Source organism: Anomaloglossus baeobatrachus, chromosome 2 (assembly GCF_048569485.1).
Source record: "Anomaloglossus baeobatrachus isolate aAnoBae1 chromosome 2, aAnoBae1.hap1, whole genome shotgun sequence".
NCBI lineage: Eukaryota > Metazoa > Chordata > Amphibia > Anura > Aromobatidae > Anomaloglossus > Anomaloglossus baeobatrachus.
The window spans coordinates 424,438,139-424,462,370 of NC_134354.1; the positions used below are offsets into that span (position 1 = coordinate 424,438,139).

At 49.6% G+C, this 24,232-nt stretch overlaps 1 protein-coding gene across 2 annotated transcripts in view; it reads left to right on the forward strand.

Moving 5' to 3' along the window:
* PPT1 (palmitoyl-protein thioesterase 1) overlaps nucleotides 1–24,232 on the forward strand; it is a 100,934-nt gene that overhangs the window by 1,309 nt on the left and 75,393 nt on the right. For both annotated transcript variants that reach the window (XM_075336211.1, XM_075336210.1), the window contains exon 3: nucleotides 8,891–9,018. In XM_075336211.1, the coding sequence (XP_075192326.1) occupies nucleotides 8,891–9,018 (128 nt within the window). The remainder of the gene's footprint in view (nucleotides 1–8,890; nucleotides 9,019–24,232) is intronic.

Sequence of the window (24,232 nt, forward strand, 5' to 3'; positions counted from 1 at the left end):
CGCTGTGCCACCCCCCCCCCCCCAGTGTGGGCCGCTGTGCCACCCCCCCCCCCCAGTGTGGGCCGCTGTGCCACCCCCCCCCCCCAGTGTGGGCCGCTGTGCCACCCCCCCCCCCCAGTGTGGGCCGCTGTGCCACCCCCCCCCCCCCAGTGTGGGCCGCTGTGCCACCCCCCCCCCCCAGTGTGGGCCGCCTGTGCCACCCCCCCCCCCCCCCCAGTGTGGGCCGCCGTGCCACCCCCCCCCCCCCAGTGTGGGCCGCCGTGCCACCCCCCCCCCCCCCCAGTGTGGGCCGCTGTGCCACCCCCCCCCCCCCCCAGTGTGGGCCGCTGTGCCACCCCCCCCCCCCCCAGTGTGGGCCGCTGTGCCACCCCCCCCCCCCCCCCAGTGTGGGCCGCTGTGCCACCCCCCCCCCCCCCCCCAGTGTGGGCCGCTGTGCCACCACCCCCCCCCCCAGTGTGGGCCGCTGTGCCACCACCCCCCCCCCCAGTGTGGGCCGCTGTGCCACCACCCCCCCCCCCAGTGTGGGCCGCTGTGCCACCACCCCCCCCCCCCCAGTGTGGGCCGCTGTGCCACCACCCCCCCCCCAGTGTGGGCCGCTGTGCCACCACCCCCCCCCCAGTGTGGGCCGCTGTGCACCACCCCCCCCCCCAGTGTGGGCCGCTGTGCCACCACCCCCCCACCCAGTGTGGGCCGCTGTGCCACCACCCCCCCCCCCAGTGTGGGCCGCTGTGCCACCACCCCCCCCCCAGTGTGGGCCGCTGTGCCACCACCCCCCCCCCAGTGTGGGCCGCTGTGCCACCACCCCCCCCCCAGTGTGGGCCGCTGTGCCACACCCCCCCCCCCCAGTGTGGGGCCGCTGTGCCACCCCCCCCCCCCCCCCAGTGTGGGCCGCTGTGCCACCCCCCCCCCCCCAGTGTGGGCCGCTGTGCCACCCCCCCCCCCCCCCCAGTGTGGGCCGCTGTGCCACCCCCCCCCCCCCCCAGTGTGGGCCGCTGTGCCACCCCCCCCCCCCCCCAGTGTGGGCCGCTGTGCCACCCCCCCCCCCCCCCAGTGTGGGCCGCTGTGCCACCCCCCCCCCCCCCAGTGTGGGCCGCCGTGCCACAACCTCCCCCCCCCCCCCAGTGTGGGCCGCCGTGCCACAACCTCCCCCCCCCCCCAGTGTGGGCCGCTGTGCCACCCCCCCCCCCCAGTGTGGCCGCGAGATGTATATGCGCGCGGCCATTACTTTCACTTAGCGCTGCCCCCACCGGAAGTCACGTGCTTGATCACGTGACTTTCGGTGGTTGCCATGGTAGCACAGGGTCATGTGATGACGCCTGTCGGTAACATGAGTCACTTTCGGTTTCACTCGGCCCGGAGCCGAGTGAAGCAGAAAGTTAGCATATCTGCTGTTTACAGCTGTGTAGCTGTGATCAGCAGATGGGGCAGAGCGAACGGATTGTTGATCCATATAGCCCCCTACGGGGTCTAGTAAAATAATAATAATAAAAAAAAAATTTTAATAAAAAAACCTAAAAGGTCAAATCACCCCCCCTTTCACCCCATTGAAAATTAAAGGGTTAAAAAAATATACACATTTGGTATCGCCGAGTTCAGAAATGCCCGATCAAAATATAAAATCAATTAATCTGATTGGTAAACGGCGTAGTCGCAAAAAATTCCAAACGCCAAACTTAAGTTTTTTGGTCTCCGCAAGTTTTACGCAAAATGCAATAACAGGCGATCAAAAAGTAGTATCTGCGCAAAAATGGTACCATTAGAAACGACAGCTCGAGATGCAAAAAATAAGCAGTCACTGAGCCATAGATCCCAAAAAATAAGAATGCTACGGGTTTCGGAAAATGGCGCAAAACGTACGCCACTTTTATTGGACAAGCTTGTGATTTTTTTTTTTTTTTAACCCCTTAGATACAAGTAAGCCTATCCATGTTTGGTGTCTACAAACTCATATTGACCTGAGACATCACACCCATACATTAGTTTTACCATATAGTGAACATGGTGAATACAATATCCCAAAAACTATTGTGTGATCACCCTTTTTTTTGCAGTTTTTCCACACTTGGAATTTTTTTTGTTGTTTTTCAGTACATTATATGGTAGAACTTACGGTTTCATTTAAAACTACAACTCGTCCCGCAAAAAAACAAGCCCTCATGTGGCAAGATTGACGGAAAAGTAAAAAAGTTACGGCTCTCGGAAGAAGGGGAGCAAAAAAACCCCCGGAAAAACGGAAAGCGCCCGGGGGCTGAAGGGGTTAAATCGATTTGGCCACTATACATTGTAGTGTACGCACTGCATTGTGAAATTTTTTGATTCGCTTTAAAGGGACTCTATCTGCACAGAATGAATGACTTTTCAAACCAAGTACAGGTGTCAAGGTCAGAATGACGATGATGATGAGACTCAAAGGATCTCTTGATATCCGGCTGCTGCTTCTAATTAAAATGTCATGGGTGCACACGAGAATGAGAAATAACTGCACAGCAAGTCAGTTACATCTATCTCCATGACGGGCTCTTAACCAAGTGTGTTCTTTATTGTTTGAAAGAGACTCTAGACCCAACAGTAAGGGGGTGTGAACAAAAGTTTTAGTCCAATCAAGTATCGTAAGTCAGGGCTTCATGACGTAGAGAGATCTACATATTCTCCGTTGATTGGTCAGTCTAGGATCCAGGAATTTCTTTTGTCCATGTCTTGGGTGTAAACCAGGAAATGGTGGCCATATTCAAGCTATACATATATATCCTAGTATATACTGAGTTTAAGGAAAATACACTGAATATGCAATATACATATATACATGTTAATAAGAAACAAAAGCATTCACAAATATGTGTGTTAGTTCACATCTACTGAACTATATAACTGAGTCTATGAAATGGCTGAATTAAGTATTTTTGGATACTCAATTCTTTATCCTCAACAGTCCCCCCTAAAGACTTACTTCTGCCATTTCTAAATTCTAAGGGTACTGTGTTCCCTTAGGAAGAGAGGTAGAAAGATCTGTTGAAAAACCTGCCTAACTGAACGTTGAAACATGGGCGGAAAGGGGAAAGGGGTTTTCTTCACCGGTTTGAGACCAAGGACTCCTAGGCGAGTCCTCACCCTTTGTAGTTGGACTTTCCCATGTCTCAAGGTTCTCTAAGTCCTCTCTTCTAACTGTTCTGGCAAGACTGGTCTAAAACTGTACAGGGTTTTCTGAAAAGGATAAGTATGAGCAGAACGCTCAGTGCAGCTCTGGTTGATTAACCCTTCTGCAATGCGAGGTGTGGATCCATAGATTTTCTGTGGTTGGATCAGCTCCTCTAGTGTTGACTCATGGCTCTTTCTCGCTTGTCCTTTAGGATCAATCAGTCTCCTGACTGGAGACCATATGCTAATAGCTCTGATTTAAGATCTGGAATTGGAGAATACACCTGTTTAGCACACTATTCAGTCAATTATATAAAAATATACATGTCTATGCTAAACCAAAAAACATCTTACATAAAGACCTGCTTATTGCAAAAAGAAAACAGAACATATACATTTTATACACCATTTACTAGTTTCCACTTTTCTATAAAATATACACTTTTTGTAAACACATTTTTCTTTACATACCACCTTCATGTGCTTCTCAACAATAATGTCGTTTTCTGCACAGGAATGCCTCTGACCAAACCTGGAGAGAAATTTACACAACACGCACAGACTTGCATACAACGTGCTCATGATATACATCTATAATCAGTTTGCAGTCTCTAAGAATGGGTAGAGCAGGTGCAGGGTGTTTCTACGGACTCTTTACAGTTTTTTCTCACTTCATTCTAAGCACTTGTCTCACAAGACTGGGTGAATCTGCCCACCTGGGTACTGAACCCGGTGTCACCAAAGCACACGCTGACAATTGTCTTTCACAGATGTTACCTGGGCCATCATTAAGAAGAGCTCTCATGGCAGAGAAAGCTTACCACCCTTTGTCCACAGACCTTCCTCAGTCAGCTGGCTCCCTGCATGTCACACTCCATTCCTTGTTGTATCGCTTGTTCCTGTAGGGATTTAAGAACACAAGGAGTAACAGAAGTCACTGACGTGACCAATGTCACCAAGGCATGGTCGGTATTGGTGAAAGACTCTCAACTCTAGGCCCGTTCACTGCTTCTTGGTCAGCTGCACCTGTGCAAGGATCTCCATCCGAATCCATCAGCTCAGATCTAGACTTTCTTTTCGGCATACCTAATTCATTTGACAACAGGAAAAAATCTACAACCTACATACACCTCTAAAGACTCTTACCCACTCCTGTTCTACCCATCAAGAGAGGCATTAATGCATCACTGTCTCCTGTATCAATAGGATCGGAGGGAGTGGTCGAATTTAGATCTACCTCATGTGGTGTAAACAGCAACATATCCAGTGCAGAATCGACCACCATCTGGTTTCATCTATAAAAACAAAAACTTAAAAATATACATTAGATCATTCTTATAACTTCATCTCTGATCATAATACAGTTAGTGGTCATCTATACCTCACATGACTGAAAATACTAAATAAATAAACAAACAAATAAATAAACAAATAAACATATAAGACAAGACTTTCCTATTTCAGTTAACAGATATACCTCATAGTAATCTAATAAACATAACCTATGGGAAAAAGGTCAGCTTCAAAACCTATCTAATATGCCTGCTGCGCCCTCCAAGAAACTGGAGAATATAATTAATACCTTATTCCCCCCTTGTTTAATTGTTTATTTACCAATATGGCAAAATTCAGCATTTGTATACTGGTATTCCCTAAAAGAAAAGATAAAATAGCAGGTAATAAATTAGCCACATACTAAAAGGAACAAACACTGAAAATAACGTACATCTCACAACAATATACATTACTGGGGAATTTTAAAACTTTACAATAAACAACACTGTATCCATAAAGAAAAGAAAAACCTTTCATACTAGAAACGACTGAGACATGATGAAATGACAGCTGTGACTGGGCGACTAACTGGCAAAAAATATATGAATGGTTTAGAAATAATCGTAAAAACAGAAAAGGTGATAGTCACAAAATAAAAATATATTGTTCAAATAAATCGCCATTAAACACAAAACAACACAAATTATATCGCACATCCCATAAAATTTAATATTCCCTATTCAGGTATAAGCAGCAAACTAAAAATGGGAAATCCTGAACTCTAAGGGTTAAACCAAACTCACGTCACTATTGGAGAGAGACACATTCCATTCTTCTTAAAAGTGAGACAGGAAGAAGGAAAAAAACTCAACCTTTGTTATAACAAAGACGTAGCAGTGAACACATCCATTAGCAAAATCTACATTGGATACATTATACATTTTTCCTAATTCCTTTTTACAAATGGATTTGATACATTTTGACATCAGTAGGGGTAAGTCGTTTACGATTTTTGTTTTAAATTAACTAACATAATACAAAGATATATATATATTTACCTTCCTCTATTTTATTTTATGATATAATGCTGCAGGACTTTTAAAATACCAATTAATTTTATGTGAACAGATCTATTTCCACATCATTTCTGTAAAAATTTCACTTACTTATCTTTGACTTGCATTTATGGGATAACTGAGTAAACAAATATACAATTTATACTTATTCAAATGTGTTAGTCATATATACCAGAGAACACCTCCCACCGGGGATGGGTGGAGAGCTTTGAACAAAGAGCCATTTCGAGGGGTGTGGCTTATGAGGTGTACTGCCATCAGTGGGTGTAGCAAGACGGCTGCCACAGGAAGTTCCAGGCACCTGACTTCCGGGTGCAGCATCCATGTTGTGACTCCCTGGGTGTACTGGGAGTGGCTGGAACTACGTAGTAAACCAGGGATACTTTTGGTGCCTGTAAATGTGCATTTCAGCATACAAAGGAGAGATATGATTAGCACCAGATATAATGACTTCTAGAGAAGAACAATAAGGCACCGCTAGAGAAAAATATTTAGTGATTCTACAAACAGCAACAGACAGTGAATGAGGTCTTTGTTCTTCATTATAAACTCACTACAGATTAATCTGAACTTCAATACATGGGTTGCAGCCTGCCATCTAGTGGTAGTCCAACGATATTACACAACTTTTTGCAATCTTTTATATTTTTTCCGTTTTTTGTAACTAGGGCGACAGCGTTCTCAGCTCCTACTAAAAAACAATCTCTTCTTGAACAGAGTATACAGTGCTCTAGCTGGATTGGCCACATCCAACTGAACCCTCTTCCCGCTTCCCTACTATGCAATAAGGACATACTGCGACGTCCAACGTACGAATACAATACCGTTCCTCGTACGTTCCTATTTTTCCGGCGTCTCACATAGCAGTGCATGAGTTAATACTCAGGGGAATACGCTGGTTCAAAACACTTTTCTCCACCACCGGAATCCCTCCCCCTCTTTCCCGTGTAAGCGGACGCACTTTTTCAGCGTCCAACACGTGGATACTAATACCGTTCTCCACGTGTTCCTATTTCCGGCTATTAACACAAGAATCGATGTATTTTATATATATATATATATAAATAAAACACTGGGGGACACGCCAATTCCCTTATCTCTCTGTTCCAAAAACAAACCAACAATTACAAAATGCTGAAAAACGCATAAACTAGTTAATTTCTCTCAAATCCAAACTAAAATAACACTTGTCTTTCTTTCAAATCATGACAACTTGCTGTAATACAAAGGCTGCAGCAACCTCCACTGACCCCTCCTCTCTCCAAAGAGCTGCGCTGTTGTAACACCCAGCGTCTGCCTCTTCACCCTCCACCCCCCTTGCTTCTTAACTAAAAGACAGCAGAGACTGAGCTGTGTAACTTGATCTCCGCTCTGCCTCAAGCAGCTGGTGGACATATAGCCCCCACCTTTTTGCTTCCTCTGAGTGTAAGAATGTAAAGATGTAGCTGCTTCAGTGGGCTTCTGCTCCCCCCCTCTCGCATTCTTTGTTCTCAATAGAAAGACTGTCATGGATATCCCTGGGCTTAACCAGACCCCCCTTCTCCCTTTGTTCACAGCGAAGAAGAAAAAACTACAGGCAATTAACTCTCCGAGAACCAAACAGAGAAATCACAAGCTTGATTAACCATACACTTATATACAAATAAACAGCTACTCAAGAAAACACCCCATTTCTAATTACAGACAGCCGGATACTTTACAACCTACCCCTAGCCCCTATGGGAGCTGGGTCCTTCTAGCCCACCGGCGAGTGACAGTCACACCGTTAGGTCTCCGGTGCACTACCATTCTCCGGACTAGTGACCACCCACTTTCGCCAGGTGTCTCGATCCACAGGTAAAACAGCACACACAATGTATATGATGTTCTTACCGTGAAACGGAGGGTGATCAAGTCCTCGATATCGAGCAACACCTGGATACTTGTGGAGTAGCCCCAGACGTCCGGAAAGTGGAAGCTCTGACTCACTCTTCTCGGTTGCCCCACACTTGGTGCGCCAACTGTCAAGGTCAGAATGACGATGATGATGAGACTCAAAGGATCTCTTGATATCCGGCTGCTGCTTCTAATTAAAATGTCATGGGTGCACACGAGAATGAGAAATAACTGCACAGCAAGTCAGTTACATCTATCTCCATGACGGGCTCTTAACCAAGTGTGTTCTTTATTGTTTGAAAGAGACTCTAGACCCAACAGTAAGGGGGTGTGAACAAAAGTTTTAGTCCAATCAAGTATCGTAAGTCAGGGCTTCATGACGTAGAGAGATCTACATATTCTCCGTTGATTGGTCAGTCTAGGATCCAGGAATTTCTTTTGTCCATGTCTTGGGTGTAAACCAGGAAATGGTGGCCATATTCAAGCTATACATATATATCCTAGTATATACTGAGTTTAAGGAAAATACACTGAATATGCAATATACATATATACATGTTAATAAGAAACAAAAGCATTCACAAATATGTGTGTTAGTTCACATCTACTGAACTATATAACTGAGTCTATGAAATGGCTGAATTAAGTATTTTTGGATACTCAATTCTTTATCCTCAACACAGGCACTCAGTGCATCATGGGGTGGTCAGACATTTAAACACCCCTTTCAGTTTTCCTTCTATCATTGCCCTTCTTTGGCTTTATAAAACTAGAGATGTCAATCAAAGAAGAGAAGAATGGAGATTGAGGGAAAACAAGCAGGTGGGAAGGTGAGCGTATCCTTAGGATAGGTCATCAATGTCTGATATGCCGGGGTCTGACACCCTGCACCCCACCCGATCAGCTGTTCTCAGGTCTGGCAGTGGCAGTTGAATATGCTCACTTCTGGAGTTTCCCCGTCTTCTGATGGCGTCCGCCGGGTACAGCACATCTTACTCCCGTTCAAATCAATAGGAGGCGTATGTGTAGCACCCTGCAACGACCGCCATCAGAAGACTGGGCAGCTCCGGAAGTGAGCATATCCATCTGCTGCTGCCGCCGGCGGGACTGAGAACAGCTGAATGGTAGCGGTGCGGGGTGTCAGACCATATCAATTGAGCACCAAGCTCCTTTACTTAGTTTGCACAGTCATTCTGTGTTGATAGCGTCCCTTTAAAGTGTGACTGTGTATTGCACTTGTTTATGATACATGAAATATATGATTTCTGACTAAAGCGATCATCCAAGCAGAGACTTGCACACAAAACAGAATAATAGATGAAGGTGTGCTAACTTAAAATATATATCATGTGTCTCTACCTAAAAGAGCTTGTGCTCACAAAACCACTGAAGCTTTGGAACATTACTTGTCACTTGTTCCACTTTCTAATATTCATCTTGGCGCCTTTCACTTGATAAATCTGCGCCATCTGTTCTCATGATAGCTAAACAATATCCTTTTTTGCAAACTTGTTCTTATTTGTCCCCAGGACATGGAGAACAGCTTCTTCCTCAATGTGAATAAACAACTGGATATGGTCTGTGAGCAACTGGCAAAGGACCCCGGGCTTCAGAATGGCTACAATGGCATGGGTTTCTCACAGGGTGGGCAGTTTCTGTAAGTATGCTTTATTAGATTTGTAGGTTATCCTTTATGTAATGGAAAGTTTGCTTATAGGCCCCCTAATGGTAAGCATATTACAGGGCTGGGCTTGGGGACCCTCTTGATTATCATCAATTATTCCCTATTGGAGGGCAGGTAAACAGGGTTTGCACTAACTAACTTGCCCCTTCGAGTTTTAAAAATCTCAGTGAAGTATAAGGTAAGGACCATGTATATCCAGTCAAGCATTAAGGAATCTCATATGGCTGCCATATTGAGTGCATAAACATGCATGCTGTGGAAAACCACAGAGGCAAGTCTTCAATAGGATCAGGTAAAGGATCTCACGATCTGGGTGCTAGGCAAAGAGAGCAGCTGCAAGCTTAACAGGGTAAAAACCGTGGAGAATCGTCAGGAGTAAGATAGGGGACATATAGCCGGCGCTGGACTGTGCCTGTGTCAGGGTGGGTGTGTGTAGACCAGATCGTGAGATCCTTTACCTGATCCTATTGAAGACTTGCCTCTGTGGTTTTCCACAGCATGCATGTTTATGCACTCAATATGGCAGCCATATGAGATTCCTTAATGCTTGACTGGATATACATGGTCCTTACCTCCGACCGAGAACAACTGTGTTTGTGACTTCTACCCTGATCATTCAGGCTACCTCTTTGGGCATAATACCCTACATATTGAATTGGGTTTCCCCCTTCTCTTCTTTTTTTGCCCGTCAGAACATGCACAGAAATACAAACAGTATCTCGCTCCCCACAGTGTTGCAAACGAGACTTCCCCTACTTCTCGTACGTTTAGCGCGACACACTACCTGGGTTACACGTTCACAGTACCCAACCCTACTATTAGACGCGATTGATGATTACACTTGTTGTCCGTTGGTGCATATTTATGTCTACAATACTCTAGTCTGATGGATCCCTTGATAAAGGTCTGATGTTGACCGAAACGTCTATGGGACAGACTTCACTCTTGGTTTAATAAAAAACGCATTCAGCACCACCCGAGACTTTTTGCAATTTCTTCTAAGGAGTGCCGGAGCTATATGTATTTTTCTGAGGTTGTTTTTTCTCCAGAGCACCCAACTAGATAGTGAGCCAGGCTTATCTTTTCTATTGCGCTTTTAACTTTAGTCCCCGGCTTTTGCGGCCTAGTACAGGTACTCCCGCCCCCGGGCCTGCCAGTCAGTCACTTCTGCCGGTGGAGGATTTCAGAAGGAGCTCTGCAGCTCTGGGAGTCCCAGTCAGGGAATCTGGTGGACACACCACCGCTTGGGGCGGTTGGTAAGCCACACCAGTTGTCAGGTGCTGGACCCCCCTGGGTCCCGTAGTGTGTGTATGTGTATGTGTATGTAGTATACATTTTCTCTATTCGGCAGCATTATTTGCTTTTGGCTATATCTCTAACAGGAGACAACAGCATGTCGTCCGCAGAAAGCAAGGGTGCCAAGGCACAGGCTTATTTTGCAACCTGTACCTCTTGTGCGGCTATGTTACCTGCAGGTTCCACCTACCCTCATTGTGAAAATGCTAGGCCCCTGTGGCACTCCCTCAGCCGGAGCCTCCGGCACTGGTGGGACCCTCGGCTAAGGTGGTACCGCCGGTTTCCACTGCACAGATGGAAGGGACAGAGTTTACAATTTTGACTGAGAAACTCTGAGTCGCTTCACATTCCATGGCTCAGTCTATGGACAGATGGTCTGCTAAGATACTAGAAGCTTGGCAGTCCAGACCGGTAACACAGGGCCAGGGCACTGTGAGTTCATCGTCCCCAGGCCCCTCTCGGTCGGTACAGCAAAGGGCTCCTGGGGTGGCACCCAGATCCCACGGTGAGCACTCCGACACGGACCGCAGCCTCAGACAGGCTAAGCGGGCTTGCTGGGAACCTTCCCCGGCTGCATCACGCGGTTCGGGGTCTCAGCATGAGGACCCTCTGGAGGATGAAGCGGAGGTCGCAGCTCAGGGCTCTGATCCTGACGTTGCTCTCAATCTGGATACACCTGAAGGGGACGCCATAGTAAATGACCTTATAACGTCCATCAACCAGGTGCTAGTCCTTCTCCCCCCAACTCCACCTATAGAGGAGTCGGCTTCACAGTAGGAGAAACACCAGTGTAGGTTTCCCAAACGTACCCGGAGTGCGTTTTTCGATCACTCTAACTTCAGAGATGCTGTCCAGAAGCACAGAGCATTTCCGGACAAGCGCTTTACTAAGCGCCTTAATGACACACGTTACCCTTTCCCCCCTGACGTAGTTAAGGGTTGGGCTCAGTGTCCCAAGGTGGATCCTCCAGTCTCCAGACTGGCGGCTAGTTCCGTAGTATTAGTGGCAGATGGTTCATCGCTCAAGGATGCCACTGACAGGCAAATAGAGCTCATGATGAAATCCATCTATGAAGCCATAGGCGCGTCTTTTGCTCCGGCCTTCGCAGTCGAGCGGGCACTCCAAGCTATCTGAGCTTGTCTGTCTGAGACTAATGCGGTCGCACGTACCTCTGCTCCGCAGGTTGTGTCTTTGACTTCTCAGGCGTCGGCTTTTTCGTCCTACGCCATGAACGCCGTCCTGGACTCTGCGAGCCGTACAGCGGTAGCATCCGCCAATTCGGTGGCAGTCCGCAGGGCCATGTGGCTACGCGAATGGAAGGCAGACTCTGCTTCCAAGAAGTTCTTAACCGGTTTGCCATTTTCTGGCGACCGTTTGTTTGGCGAGCAATTGGATGAAAAACCGATGGGTGAGAGACATTCCGTCTCACGGTTACAGGATGGAGCTCAGCTCTCGTCCTCCGACTCGTTTCTGCAGATGGAGTTGTGATTCCCGTTCCGCTTCAAGAACGTGGTCGCGGTCTTTACTCCAACTTGTTCGGGGTACCAAAAAAGGACGGATCATTCCGGTCCGTTTCCGGGCCTCATTCTGCTCAACAGACACGTGAGAACCAGACGGTTTCGGATGGAATCTCTCCGCTCAGTCATCGCTTCGATGTCCCAGGGAGTCGTCCTAGCATCAATCGACATCAGGGATGCTTATCTCCATGTGCCGATTACACCAGAGCATCAACGCTCCCGGTGTGTCGCCATCCGGGTCGAACACTTTCAGCTCGTGACTCTGCCTTTCGGCCTGGCGACAGTCCCACGGGTCTTCACCAAGGTCATGGCATCAGTGGCGATGGGCCTACACTCTCGGGGACACTCGGTGATCCCTTACTTAGACGATCTCCTAAGTCAAGGCACCCCAACACAGCCTCAACATTGTTTTGGAGACTCTCCAGAGGTTCGGGTGGATCATCAATTTCCCAAAGTAAAAATTGACACCGACCCAATCACTGTCTTACCTCGGGATGGAGTTCATTCTCTCTGAGATAGTGAAGCTACCGCTGGACAAACAGCGTTCGCTGCAGACAGGGGTGCACTTTCTCCTTCGGGCCCAGTCTCACCCCTTGAGGCGCCTCACACGCTTCCTAGGGAAGATGGTGGCAGCAATGGAGGCAGTTCCTCTTGCGCAGTTTCATCTGCGTCCACTCCAATGGCACATTCTCCGCAAATGGGACAGGAGGTCGACGTCCCTAGACAGGAACGTCTCTCTTTCACTGGCAGACAAAACCTCTCCTCAGTGGTGGCTTCTTCCCACTTCTTGGTCAAAAGAAAAGTCCTTCCTGCCCCCATCCTGGGCTGTGGTCACGACGGACGCGAGTCTGTCAGGGTGGACAGCGGTCTTCCTCCACCACAGGGCTCAGGGAACCTGGACTCTGACAGAGTCCTCCCTTCAGATCAATGTTCTGGAGATAAGGGCAGTGTAGCTAGCCCTAAAGTCGTTCCAGCGGTGGCTGGACGGCAGGCAGATCCGGATACAGTCGGACAACGCCACGGCGGTCGCGTACATCAACCACCAGCACAGAGCGCTGGCGGCGGACGCATCAGTTCAGGTCTGGTCGCAATTTCGACTGCCTTATGTATTTCCTCCTCTGGCGCTGCTGCCCAGAGTGTTACTCAAGATCGGGTCCGACTGCCGCCGCGCCATCCTCGTCGCTCCAGACTGGCCGAGGAGGTCGTGATACCTGGATCTGTGGCACCTCACGGTGGGTCGACCGTGGGCACTCCCGGACCGACCAGACTTGCTGTCTCAAGGGCCATTTTCCATCTGAATTCTGCGGTCTTCAACCTGACTGGGTGGCCATTGAGTTCTGGCTCTTAGCGTTCTCAGAGTTTTCTCTATCACGCCTTTCGCAGAAGGTGGTCTTCCTAGTGGCAGGCACATCACTTCGGAGAGTGTCTGAGCTAGCAGCGCTGTCATGCAAGCCCCCTTCCTGGTGTTTCGCCAGGATGAAGTGGTTCTGCGTCCGGTCCCGGAATTCCTACTTAAGGTGGTATCCTCCTTTTCTTCTCAATCAGGATATCTCCTTACCTTCTTTTGGCTCTCATCCAGTTCACAATTGTGAAAAGGATTGCACTTGTTAGATCTCGGGAGAACACTCCGGCTCTTCTTTCGCACACTGCGCCCCCGCGCCGTTCTGATGCGCTCTTTGTCCTGGTCACTGGCCAGCGTAAGGGGTCGCAGGCTTCCAAGTCAACCTTGGCTCGGTGGATCAAGGAACTGACCCTTGAAGCCTACCGTTCTTCTGGGCTTCCGATTCCTTTAGAGCTGAAAGCCCATTCTACCAGAGCCGCAGAGGCATCCTGGGCATTGCGTCACCAGGCTACGGCTCAGCAGGTGTGTCAGCACTACCTGGTCGAGTCTGCACACTTTCACGAAACACTATCAGGTTCATGCCTATGCTGTGGCAGAGGCCAGCCTAGGTAGGAGAGTCCTTCAGGAGGCGGTTGCTCACCTGTAAGAGAGGGCCGTTTTATCGAGGTATTCTTTTACCCACCCAGGGACTGCTTTTGGACATCCCAATTGTCTGGGTCTCCCAATGGAGCGACAAAGAAGAAGGGAATTTTGTTTACTTACCGTAAATTCCTTTTCTTCTAGCTCCTATTGGGAGACCCAGCACCCGCCCCTGTTCCCTTCGGGCTGTTATTCTTTTGTGTACACATGTTGTTCATGTTGAAGGGTTCTTTTGGTTCATGGTTTCAGTTCTCCGAACATCCTTCGGCTTGAATTTACCTTAGACCAATTTATAAGTTTCCTCCTTCCTGCTTTGGCACCAAAACTGATGGGACCGTGATACACGGGAGGGTGTATAGGCAGAGGGGAGGGGTTACACTTTTTAAAGTGTAATACTTTGTGTGGCCTCCGGAGGCAGTAGCTATACACCCAATTGTCTGGGTCTCCCAATAGGAGCTAGAAGAAAAGGAATTTACGGTAAGTAAACAAAATTCCCTTCTTTCTCAAATACGTCATTAGCAAATCAGATTATCTCCATCAGTATTGCAGCAATGTAGAGTTTACATTCCTTTCACAAGCATGTGCTTCAGATTAAGTGAGATTCTCTTCTCTGGGAGATACCAACTGTGAGAGGGGGGGAGCAGATTTTATACAGTATCCATATGGTAAATTAGAGCTTTCTTCAGCGCTCTATTGGGAGACCCAGACGATTGGGGTATAGCTACTGCCCTCTGGAGGCCACACAAAGCACTACATTAAAAGTGCAAGGCCCCTCCCCCTCTGGCTATACCCCCCCCGTGGTATCACGGGTTCTCCAGTTTTAGCTTTGTGTGCGAAGGAGGTCAGACATTCCATGCATAGCTCCACAGATTTTAGTCAGCAGTAGCTGCTGACTGTTTCGGATGGAAGAAAAGAGGACACATATAGTGTCCCCAGCATGCTCCCTTCTCACCCCTGGATGGTGTTGTAAGGTTGAGGTACCTATTGCTGGTACAGGGCTGGAGCCTGACATGCTGTTTTCCTTCCACATCCCCTGGTAGGGCTCTGTGGAAGTGGGATCCTGCCGGCCTCTCAGCTCTGATGCCGGGCTCCATCCACAGACCCATTAGAACCTGATGGAGACGGAGCAGGAGTACGATCAGGGACAGGCCCTGCATCATACAGGTACTCTGTGTCCCCGGCAGGCACAGACACACTCCGGGCTGGCTGGGTGTTGTAGTGCGCCGGGGACCGCAACGTGGAGTTGGTGTCCCTACAGATTACTGGGGGATTGTTTGTGTTTGGGAACGCAGCGCCGACCCCCTCTGGACCGGGCGGCGCTGCTGTGACTTGTGGTGCGCCGGGGATCCGCCGTCCGCGCTTTTACGGCGGCGGCGGTTATAAATTTAGTCCCCGGCTTTTTGGGCCTAGGACGCCGGCAGCTCCGTTTCGTTCCCGCCCCCACCCTGTCATTCAGGGTAGGGGAGAGACGCTGTTCGCTAGCAGCGACGAGGGCTGGAGCCTGTTTTACATGCTCCAGCCCTCTCACTTGGCACAGAGGGAAGCAGGCTTCCCGCTCTTGGCCAGGAACGCCCAGGGCCCGCCCCCCTTCCTCTCTCGAGACGCCGGCAGCCATTACATGCATGCCTGGCTGGAGGAAGGACGCAAGGCTCTGGGAGACCTGGACTAGGGGCTATCTGGCGACCACACACCCGCTTTTTAAGCGGGCGGTAAGCGATTTTTCTGTGCTGGTCCCTCTAGTGCCTCACTGTGTATTAGTGTACTGGGTACAGATATATAGATATTGTATTTCTTGCACTGTGAGGTGCGCTTCTGGCTGCATATCCCAGATCGCTCTGTGGAAGCAGCAACATGTCATCCTCAAAACGCAAGGCGGCCAAGGCAAAAAGGGCTGTGTATACTGCGTGTGCTGCATGTGGGGCTAATCTACCAGCAGGCTCCGATGACCCCCATTGTGTGCAATGCTCCGACCCGGTGCTGCTTCGCCAGCCGGAGTCGGGAGAGGTAGCGACCCAGGCTGAGACGCTTGTAAGTTCTGCCCCGGTGACAGGGACGGACTTTGCAGTTTTTGCAGATAACATGTCTGTATCCATGGCAAAAATCCTTGAAACCTTGCAATCTATGCATGGGGCTCAGTCCCTGGGCACGGCGAGGCCTCTGTCCTCAGGTCCCCCTTACTTGGAATGTATCCAGCCCACAGGGGGGTCCCCGGCTTCACAGGCCGAGGATTATGACTCAGATGATGGCCCCAGCCACCCTAAGCGAGCTCGCTGGGAAAGACCCTCGACGTCTTCACACTGCTCAGGGTCTCAGCGCAATCAGTCTCCCTGTGATGTGTCTGATGAGAGTGATCAGGAATCCACTCCTGGAACCCCTCTCAACCTGGATACCCCGGATGGGGATGCCATGGTAAACGACCTTATCTCAGCCATCAATAGGCTGTTGGATATTTCTCCCCCAGCCCCTTCAGCAGAAGAGGCGGCTGCGGAGCAGGAAAAGTTTCGTTTCCTTTATCCCAAGCGTAAATTGAGTGCTTTGTTAGATCACTCTGACTTCAGAGAATCAATCCAGAAGCACGACGCTCACCCAGAAAGGCGTTTCTCTAAACGATCTAAAGATACGCGTTTCCCTTTCCCCCCTGAGGTGGTCAAGCGCTGGACACAGTGTCCAAAGGTAGACCCCCCGATTTCCAAACTTGCAGCTAGATCCATAGTTGCAGTGGAGGATGGCGCTTCACTTAAAGATGCCAATGACAGACAGATGGACCTTTTGGTTAAAATCTGTCTATGAAGCTATCGGCGCGTCGTTTGCTCCGGCATTCGCAGCCGTATGGGCACTCCAGGCTATTTCAGCTGGCTTAGCAAAAGTGGATGCTATCATGCATCCAGCAGTGCCGCAAGTGGCGCACCTTACCACGCAGATGTCGGCGTTTGCGTCTTACGCTATCAATGCGGTCCTAGAATCTACCAGTCGCACCTCAATGGCGTCCGCCAATTCGGTAGTTTTGCGCAGAGCCTTGTGGTTAAAGGACTGGAAAGCAGATGCTGGTTCCAAAAAATGTTTAACCAGTTTGCCTTTGTCTAGAGATAGACTGTTTGGCGAGCCATTGGCTGACATCATTAAGCAGTCCAAGGGTAAAGACTCCTCTTTACCACAACCCAGAACATCCAAACCTCAGCAGAAAAAGTGGCAGCAGAGGTTTCAGTCCTTTCGAGGTTCGGGCAAGACACCATTTACCTCGTCCAAAGGGACTCAGAGGACGCAAAGAAACTCAGATTCGTGGCGGACTCACACACGCCCCAAGAAAGCAAATGGAGGTACCGCTTCCAAAGCGGCTACCTCATGACTTCCAGCCCCCCCCCCTCCGCATCGCCGGTCGGGGGCAGGCTCTCCCGCTTTTCCGGCATTTGGATGTCACAGGTCAAAGACCGGTGGGTGACGGACATTTTGTCTCGCGGGTACAGAATCGAGTTCAATTCTCGTCCTCCAGCTCGGTTCTTCAGAACCTCCCCACGTCCAGACCGAGCAGATGCTCTGCTGCAGGCGGTGGATTCCCTAAAAGCGGAAGGAGTGGTTATCCCAGTCCCTCCTCAGGAACAAGGGCAAGGGTTTTACTCCAATCTCTTTGTGGTTCCAAAAAAGGACGGCTCGTTCCGTCCTGTTCTGGACCTAAAACGGCTCAACAAACATGTGCACGCCAGGAGGTTCCGGATGGAAACCCTCCGCTCTGTCATTGCCTCAATGTCCAGAGGAGACTTCCTTGCCTCAATAGACATCAAAGATGCTTATCTCCACGTGCCAATTGCTACAGAACATCAACGTTTTCTACGTTTTGTGATAGGAGACGACCATTTTCAGTTCGTAGCTCTTCCATTTGGTCTGGCGACAGCCCCACGGGTCTTCACCAAGGTCATGGCGGCGGTGGTAGCAGTCTTGCACTCTCAGGGACACTCGGTGATCCCTTACCTAGACGACTTATTGGTCAAAGCTCCCTCTCAGGAGGCATGTCAGCACAGCCTGAATGCTACGCTGGAGACTCTACAGTCTTTCGGATGGATCATCAACTTTCCAAAGTCGATCCTATCACCGACTCAGTCACTAACGTATCTTGGCATGGAGTTTCATACTCTAGCAGCGATAGTGAAGCTTCCGCTGGACAAGCAGCGGTCACTACAGACAGGGGTGCAATCTCTTCTGCAGGGCCAGTTGCATCCCTTGCGGCGCCTCATGCATTTCCTAGGGAAGATGGTGGCAGCCATGGAAGCAGTTCCCTTTGCGCAGTTTCATCTGCGTCCACTTCAATGGGACATTCTCCGCCAATGGGACGGGAAGTCAACGTCCCTGGACAGGAAAGTCTCGCTTTCCCAGACGGCCAAAGACTCTCTACAATGGTGGCTCCTTCCCACCTCATTGTCTCAGGGAAGATCCTTCCTGCCCCCATCCTGGGCAGTAGTCACGACAGATGCGAGTCTGTCAGGGTGGGGAGCAGTATTTCTCCACCACAGGGCTCAGGGGACGTGGACTCCGCAGGAGTCCACCCTTCAGATCAATGTTCTGGAGATCAGAGCAGTGTATCTTGCTCTACTGGCCTTCCAACAGTGGCTGGAAGGAAAGCAGATCCGAATCCAATCGGACAACTCCACAGCGGTGGCATACATCAACCACCAAGGAGGGACGCGCAGTCGGCAAGCCTTCCAAGAAGTCCGGCGCATTCTAATGTGGGTGGAGGACAGAGCATCCACCATATCCGCGGTTCACATCCCAGGCGTAGAAAACTGGGAAGCAGACTTCCTCAGTCGCCAGGGCATGGACGCAGGGGAATGGTCCCTTCACCCGGACGTGTTTCAGGAAATCTGTCGCCGCTGGGGAGTGCCGGACGTCGACCTAATGGCATCCCGGCACAACAACAAGGTCCCGGCATTCATGGCGAGGTCGCGCGATCAAAGAGCTCTGGCGGCAGACGCCTTGGTTCAAGATTGGTCGCAGTTTCAGCTCCCATACGTGTTTCCGCCTCTGGCGCTCTTGCCCAGAGTGCTACGCAAGATCAGATCCGAGTGCAGCCGCGTCATACTCGTCGCTCCAGACTGGCCGAGGAGGTCGTGGTATCCGGATCTGTGGCATCTCACGATCGGTCGACCGTGGTCACTGCCAGACCGACCAGACTTACTGTCCCAAGGGCCGTTTTTCCATCAGAATTCTGCGGCCCTGAACCTGACTGTGTGGCCATTGAGTCCTGGATCCTAGCATCTGCTGGGTTATCTCAGGGAGTCGTTGCCACAATGAGACAAGCTAGAAAGTCGAATTCGGCTAAGATCTACCACAGAACGTGGAAGATTTTCTTGTCCTGGTGCTCTGCTCAGGGAGTGTCTCCCTGGCCATTTGCATTGCCCAAGTTTCTTTCTTTCCTGCAATCGGGGTTAGAAAAGGGCTTGTCGCTCAGCTCCCTTAAAGGGCAAGTTTCGGCACTATCCGTGTTTTTTCAGAAGCGTCTAGCACGTCTTCCTAAGGTGCGCACGTTCCTGCAGGGGGTCTGTCATATTGTGCCCCCGTACAAGCGACCGTTAGATCCATGGGATCTGAACAGGGTACTAGTTGCTCTCCAGAAGCCGCCCTTCGAGCCTCTGAAGGAAGTTTCCTTTTCTCGGCTGTCGCAGAAAGTGGCGTTTCTTGTTGCGATCACATCGCTTCGGCGAGTGTCTGAGCTGGCAGCTCTGTCATCTAAGGCTCCCTTCCTGGTGTTCCACCAGGACAAGGTTGTGCTGCGCCCCATTCCGGAGTTTCTTCCTAAGGTCGTATCCTCTTTTCATCTTAATCAGGATATTTCCTTGCCTTCTTTTTGCCCTCATCCGGTTCACCGGTATGAAAAGGCCTTACGTTTGCTAGATCTGGTGAGAGCACTCAGAATCTACATTTCCCGCACGGCGCCCATACGCCGTGCCGATGCACTTTTTGTCCTTGTCGCTGGTCCGCGCAAGGGGTTGCAGGCTTCTAAAGCCACCCTGGCTCGATGGATCAAAGAACCAATTCTAGAGGCCTACCGTTCTGCGGGGCTTCCGGTTCCTTCAGGGCTAAAAGCCCACTCCACCAGAGCCGTGGGTGCGTCCTGGGCATTACGTCACCAGGCTTCGGCTCAACAGGTGTGCCAGGCAGCTACCTGGTCCAGTCTGCACACTTTCACCAAGCATTATCAGGTGCATACCTATGCTTCGGCGGATGCCAGCTTAGGTAGAAGAGTCCTGCAGGCGGCAGTGACACCCCCGTAGGGGAGGGCTGTTTTGCAGCTCTAACATGAGGTATTTATTTACCCACCCAGGGACAGCTTTTGGACGTCCCAATCGTCTGGGTCTCCCAATAGAGCGCTGAAGAAGAAGGGAATTTTGTTACTTACCGTAAATTCCTTTTCTTCTAGCTCTTATTGGGAGACCCAGCACCCGCCCTGTTGTCCTTCGGGATGTTTTTTTGTTGTTTGCGGGTACACATGTTGTTCATGTTGAACGGTTTTTCAGTTCTCCGATGTTATTCGGAGTTAATTTGTTTAAACCAGTTATTGGCTTCCTCCTTCTTGCTTTGGCACTAAAACTGGAGAACCCGTGATACCACGGGGGGGGTATAGCCAGAGGGGGAGGGGCCTTGCACTTTTAATGTAGTGCTTTGTGTGGCCTCCAGAGGGCAGTAGCTATACCCCAATCGTCTGGGTCTCCCAATAAGAGCTAGAAGAAAAGGAATTTACGGTAAGTAACAAAATTCCCTTCTTGTGCTGACATTTGGAAGGATTTTTGCCTGTTTTACATTTGTTGACACACTGCTCCATAGAATGTAATAGGAGAATGTTCTTTTTTTTTTTTTTTTTTTTTTTTTTTTTTTTTTCTTTGAAACGCCTCTAAAAAAATAATCAAAACATAGTAAAGTAAGTGCCCAGTGTATTTTTAAGCAGTGATTCAAGTAAACATAAATCATGCTAAAATTGTCATCACCTCCTGCTAGGAGCATGAATTTATAAAGCCACATAAAAGCCTCTCACTGTATATTATAATGGATGAGGGTGCAACTGCTTCTAAAGGGTTAATCTACAAATTGAGGACATAGCTACATCCAAATGGTTCATCTGAAAAATGACATAACTACTTCTAAATGGTTAATTTGCAAGATAGGGACATGGCTGCTTGTAAAACAATTAATATGCAGCCTATAAATGGTTAATCTGTCTTTCACTAGATACTGTACATAGGCAGTCCACAGGAGTGTGCAACAGGATTTGGCTCAGTTAGTTTATTAGCTCCCCTATCCTCCTGCTGCTCCATAATACACAGGGACCCATCTCAGATTGCTTCTTTATAATACCTCGACGTGAAATGGGTACATCAGTAAGACAGAAGTCCATTTCTCCCCTGCTGAACTCTGCCAATTTCCCCTTACACACTTGTACCTCTTAGCTCAGGAGCAGGATTTCTGTACAGCTTTCAAAATAGAGCCCCTTCAGTCCTCCATACTTAAAGGGCCGTTTGTTTTTTTTTAAACTCTGTTCGCTAGATTATGTATGTATGTATGTATGAATAAATATAAATAAATCTTTATTTTTTATATAGCGCTAACATATTCTGCAGTGCTTTACATACATCAGGAACACTATCCCCATTGGGGCTCACAATCTAATTTCCCTATCTGTATGTCTTTGGAGTGTGGGAGGAAACCGGAGAACCGGAGGAAACCCACGCAAACACTGGGAGAACATACAAACTCCTTGCAGATGGTGTCCTTGGTGGGATTCGAACCCAGGACCCCAGCGCTGCAAGACTGCAGTGCTAACCACTGAGCCACCGTGCTGCCCTAACCATATGTGTATATATTAATTTTCCTAATTGTATACTGTACATCTTTAGAAGGGTTTTTTTGTTTTCCTTTTACTTTATGAAATTTTCCAGGAAATGATAGGCCTTCTTGGAAGGCGTTGTCCAGGCACTTTTAAATTTTCATCTCAAACCTCTAATGCTATAAAATCATTATTGCTCCTACCTGTATCCTGGCCTCCAGTGATGTTTAAACATTGACAGGTAACTAATAGGCTGTAGCAGACACAACTGATGGGGTCACACATGTGGAGTCATCACTGGTGGCAGAAATACAAAGGCCAGCAGGTACCCCGGGAAAGTATTCCTTAAGGTGGTGTCACACACAGCGACGGTGACAACGATGTTGCTGCTAAGTCACCATTTTCTGTGACGTAGCAGCGATGTTGCTGTGTGTGACATCCAGCAACGACCTGGCCCCTGCTGTGAGGTCGCCGGTCGTTGCTGAATGTCCTGTTTCATTTTTTTTGGACTTTGCTCTCCCGCTGTGAAGCACACACTGCTGTGTGTGACAGCGAGAGAGCGACGAACTGAAGCTAGCAGGGAGACTGCTGCTGGCAGCCTGCGGTAAGCTGTAACCAAGGTAAACATCGGGTAACCAAGCAAAGTGCTTTCTTTGTCGCTCCTAATTGGGAGACCCAGACAATTGGGTGTATAGCTACTGCCTCCGGAGGCCACACAAAGCATTACACTAAAAAGTGTAAGGCCCCTCCCCTTCTGGCTATACACCCCCCGTGGGATCACGGGCTGCTCAGTTTTCAAGCTTTGTGCGAAGGAGGCACACATCCATGCAATAGCTCCACTGTTTAGTCAGCAGCAGCTGCTGACTGTCGGATGGAAGAAAAGTGGGCCCATATGGGGTCCCCAGCATGCTCCCTTCTCACCCCACTTGCGGTTTGTAAGGTTGAGGTACCTATTGCTGGTACGGAGGCTGGAGCCCACATGCTGTTTTCCTTCCCCATCCCCCCTCAGGGCTCTGGGTGAAGTGGGATCTTACCGGTCTCCAGGCACTGAGACCGGGCTCCATCCACAGACCCAGAGAACCTGCTGGATTTGGAGCTGGGTATCCTCAGGGACAGGGCCCTGCGACATTAAGGTACTCTGTGTCCCCGTACACATCGCGCACACACGCACCAGCATTGCTGGGAGTGTTAGTGCGCCGGGGTCAACAGCGCGGAGCGCTTGTGCTATTATTCACTGCAGCTTTGCTGAGTGAATTTATGTATTGGGAACTGCCGCGCCGGCCGCTGCTGGGTGTTTTACACTGTGGCGCGGCTGGGACTTGTGGTGCGCCGGGGACTTCCGCGCCGGCCGTGCACATAGGACGGCCGCGCTTATTACTCGAGTCCCCGGCTTTGCGGCCTAGTTTTCCTTTCGTTCCCGCCCCCAGCCCTGCCAGTCAGGGAAGGGGCGGGACGCTGTACAGAAAGTCAGCGCCGGGAGCTGGAGTCTGCTTTGCATTCTCCAGCCCCCTTCACTGGACTCAGTGGGACGCCGGGTTCCCGCTCTTGTCTCGGGCACGCCCTCGGCCCGCCCCTCTTCTCTGGACGCCGGCAGCCATTCCGGCACGCAGAGCGGGAAAACGGAGACAAGCGCTGAGCTAGCAGTCACAGGAGGCGCCACACACCTGCTTTTGTGCGGGCGGTAAGCGGCAGCTGCAGTGCTGACCCACTAATGCCGAAGTCTCCTGCTGTACTTTTGTAAAGTCGCTATTCAGGATGCAGGCCTAGAAACAGCAGCTAAAAAGCAGCGGTGCTAAAGCACAGACTTTCTATGCTGCTTGTCTTGCATGTGCTGAAGTGTCATGTGTCCTTTGGGCTTGTATGCTATACATGGCACTGTAATGGCTATTCTTGGCTGTCTACCCGCCTAGATGGCTAGCCAGCGGCAGCAAACAGCAAGGGTGCTAAGACACAAGCTTTCAATGCTGCTTGAATTGCATGTGCTGCAGTGTTTATTTTCATGTTTGTATGCTATACATTCACTGTATGTCGCTATTCTTGGCTAATGCTCCTAGATAACTTGACAACAGCAGCAGAAAAGCAAGGGTGCCTAGGCACAAGCTTTCAATGCTGCTTGGATTGCATGTGCTGCAGTGTTTGTTTTCATGCGTGTATGCTATACATTCACTGTATGTAGCTATTCTTCGCTAATGCTCCTGAATAACTAGACAACAGCAGCAGAAAAGCAAAGGTGCCAAGGCACAAGCTTTCTAAGCTGCTTGTACTACATGTGCTGAAGTGTTTATTTGTACTTCATGCTTGTATGCTTTCACTGTAAGGTCGCTATTCTTAGCTAATGCTCCTAGATGGCTAGACAACAACAGCAAAAAAGCAGGGGTGCCAAGGCACAGGCTTTCTATGCTGCTTGTACTGCACGTGATACGGTTCCAGGGCCCCCAGTATGTGCAATTGCTCAACCGGGGTCTCCGCTACAGGTAGCCAAAAGACCACCTGTGATTCCTGTCCATGGACAGGGATGGAGTTGCAGTTTCCGCTGCTATATTGTCTGTGATTATGACTAATAGCTTACAGACTTTGCAGTCC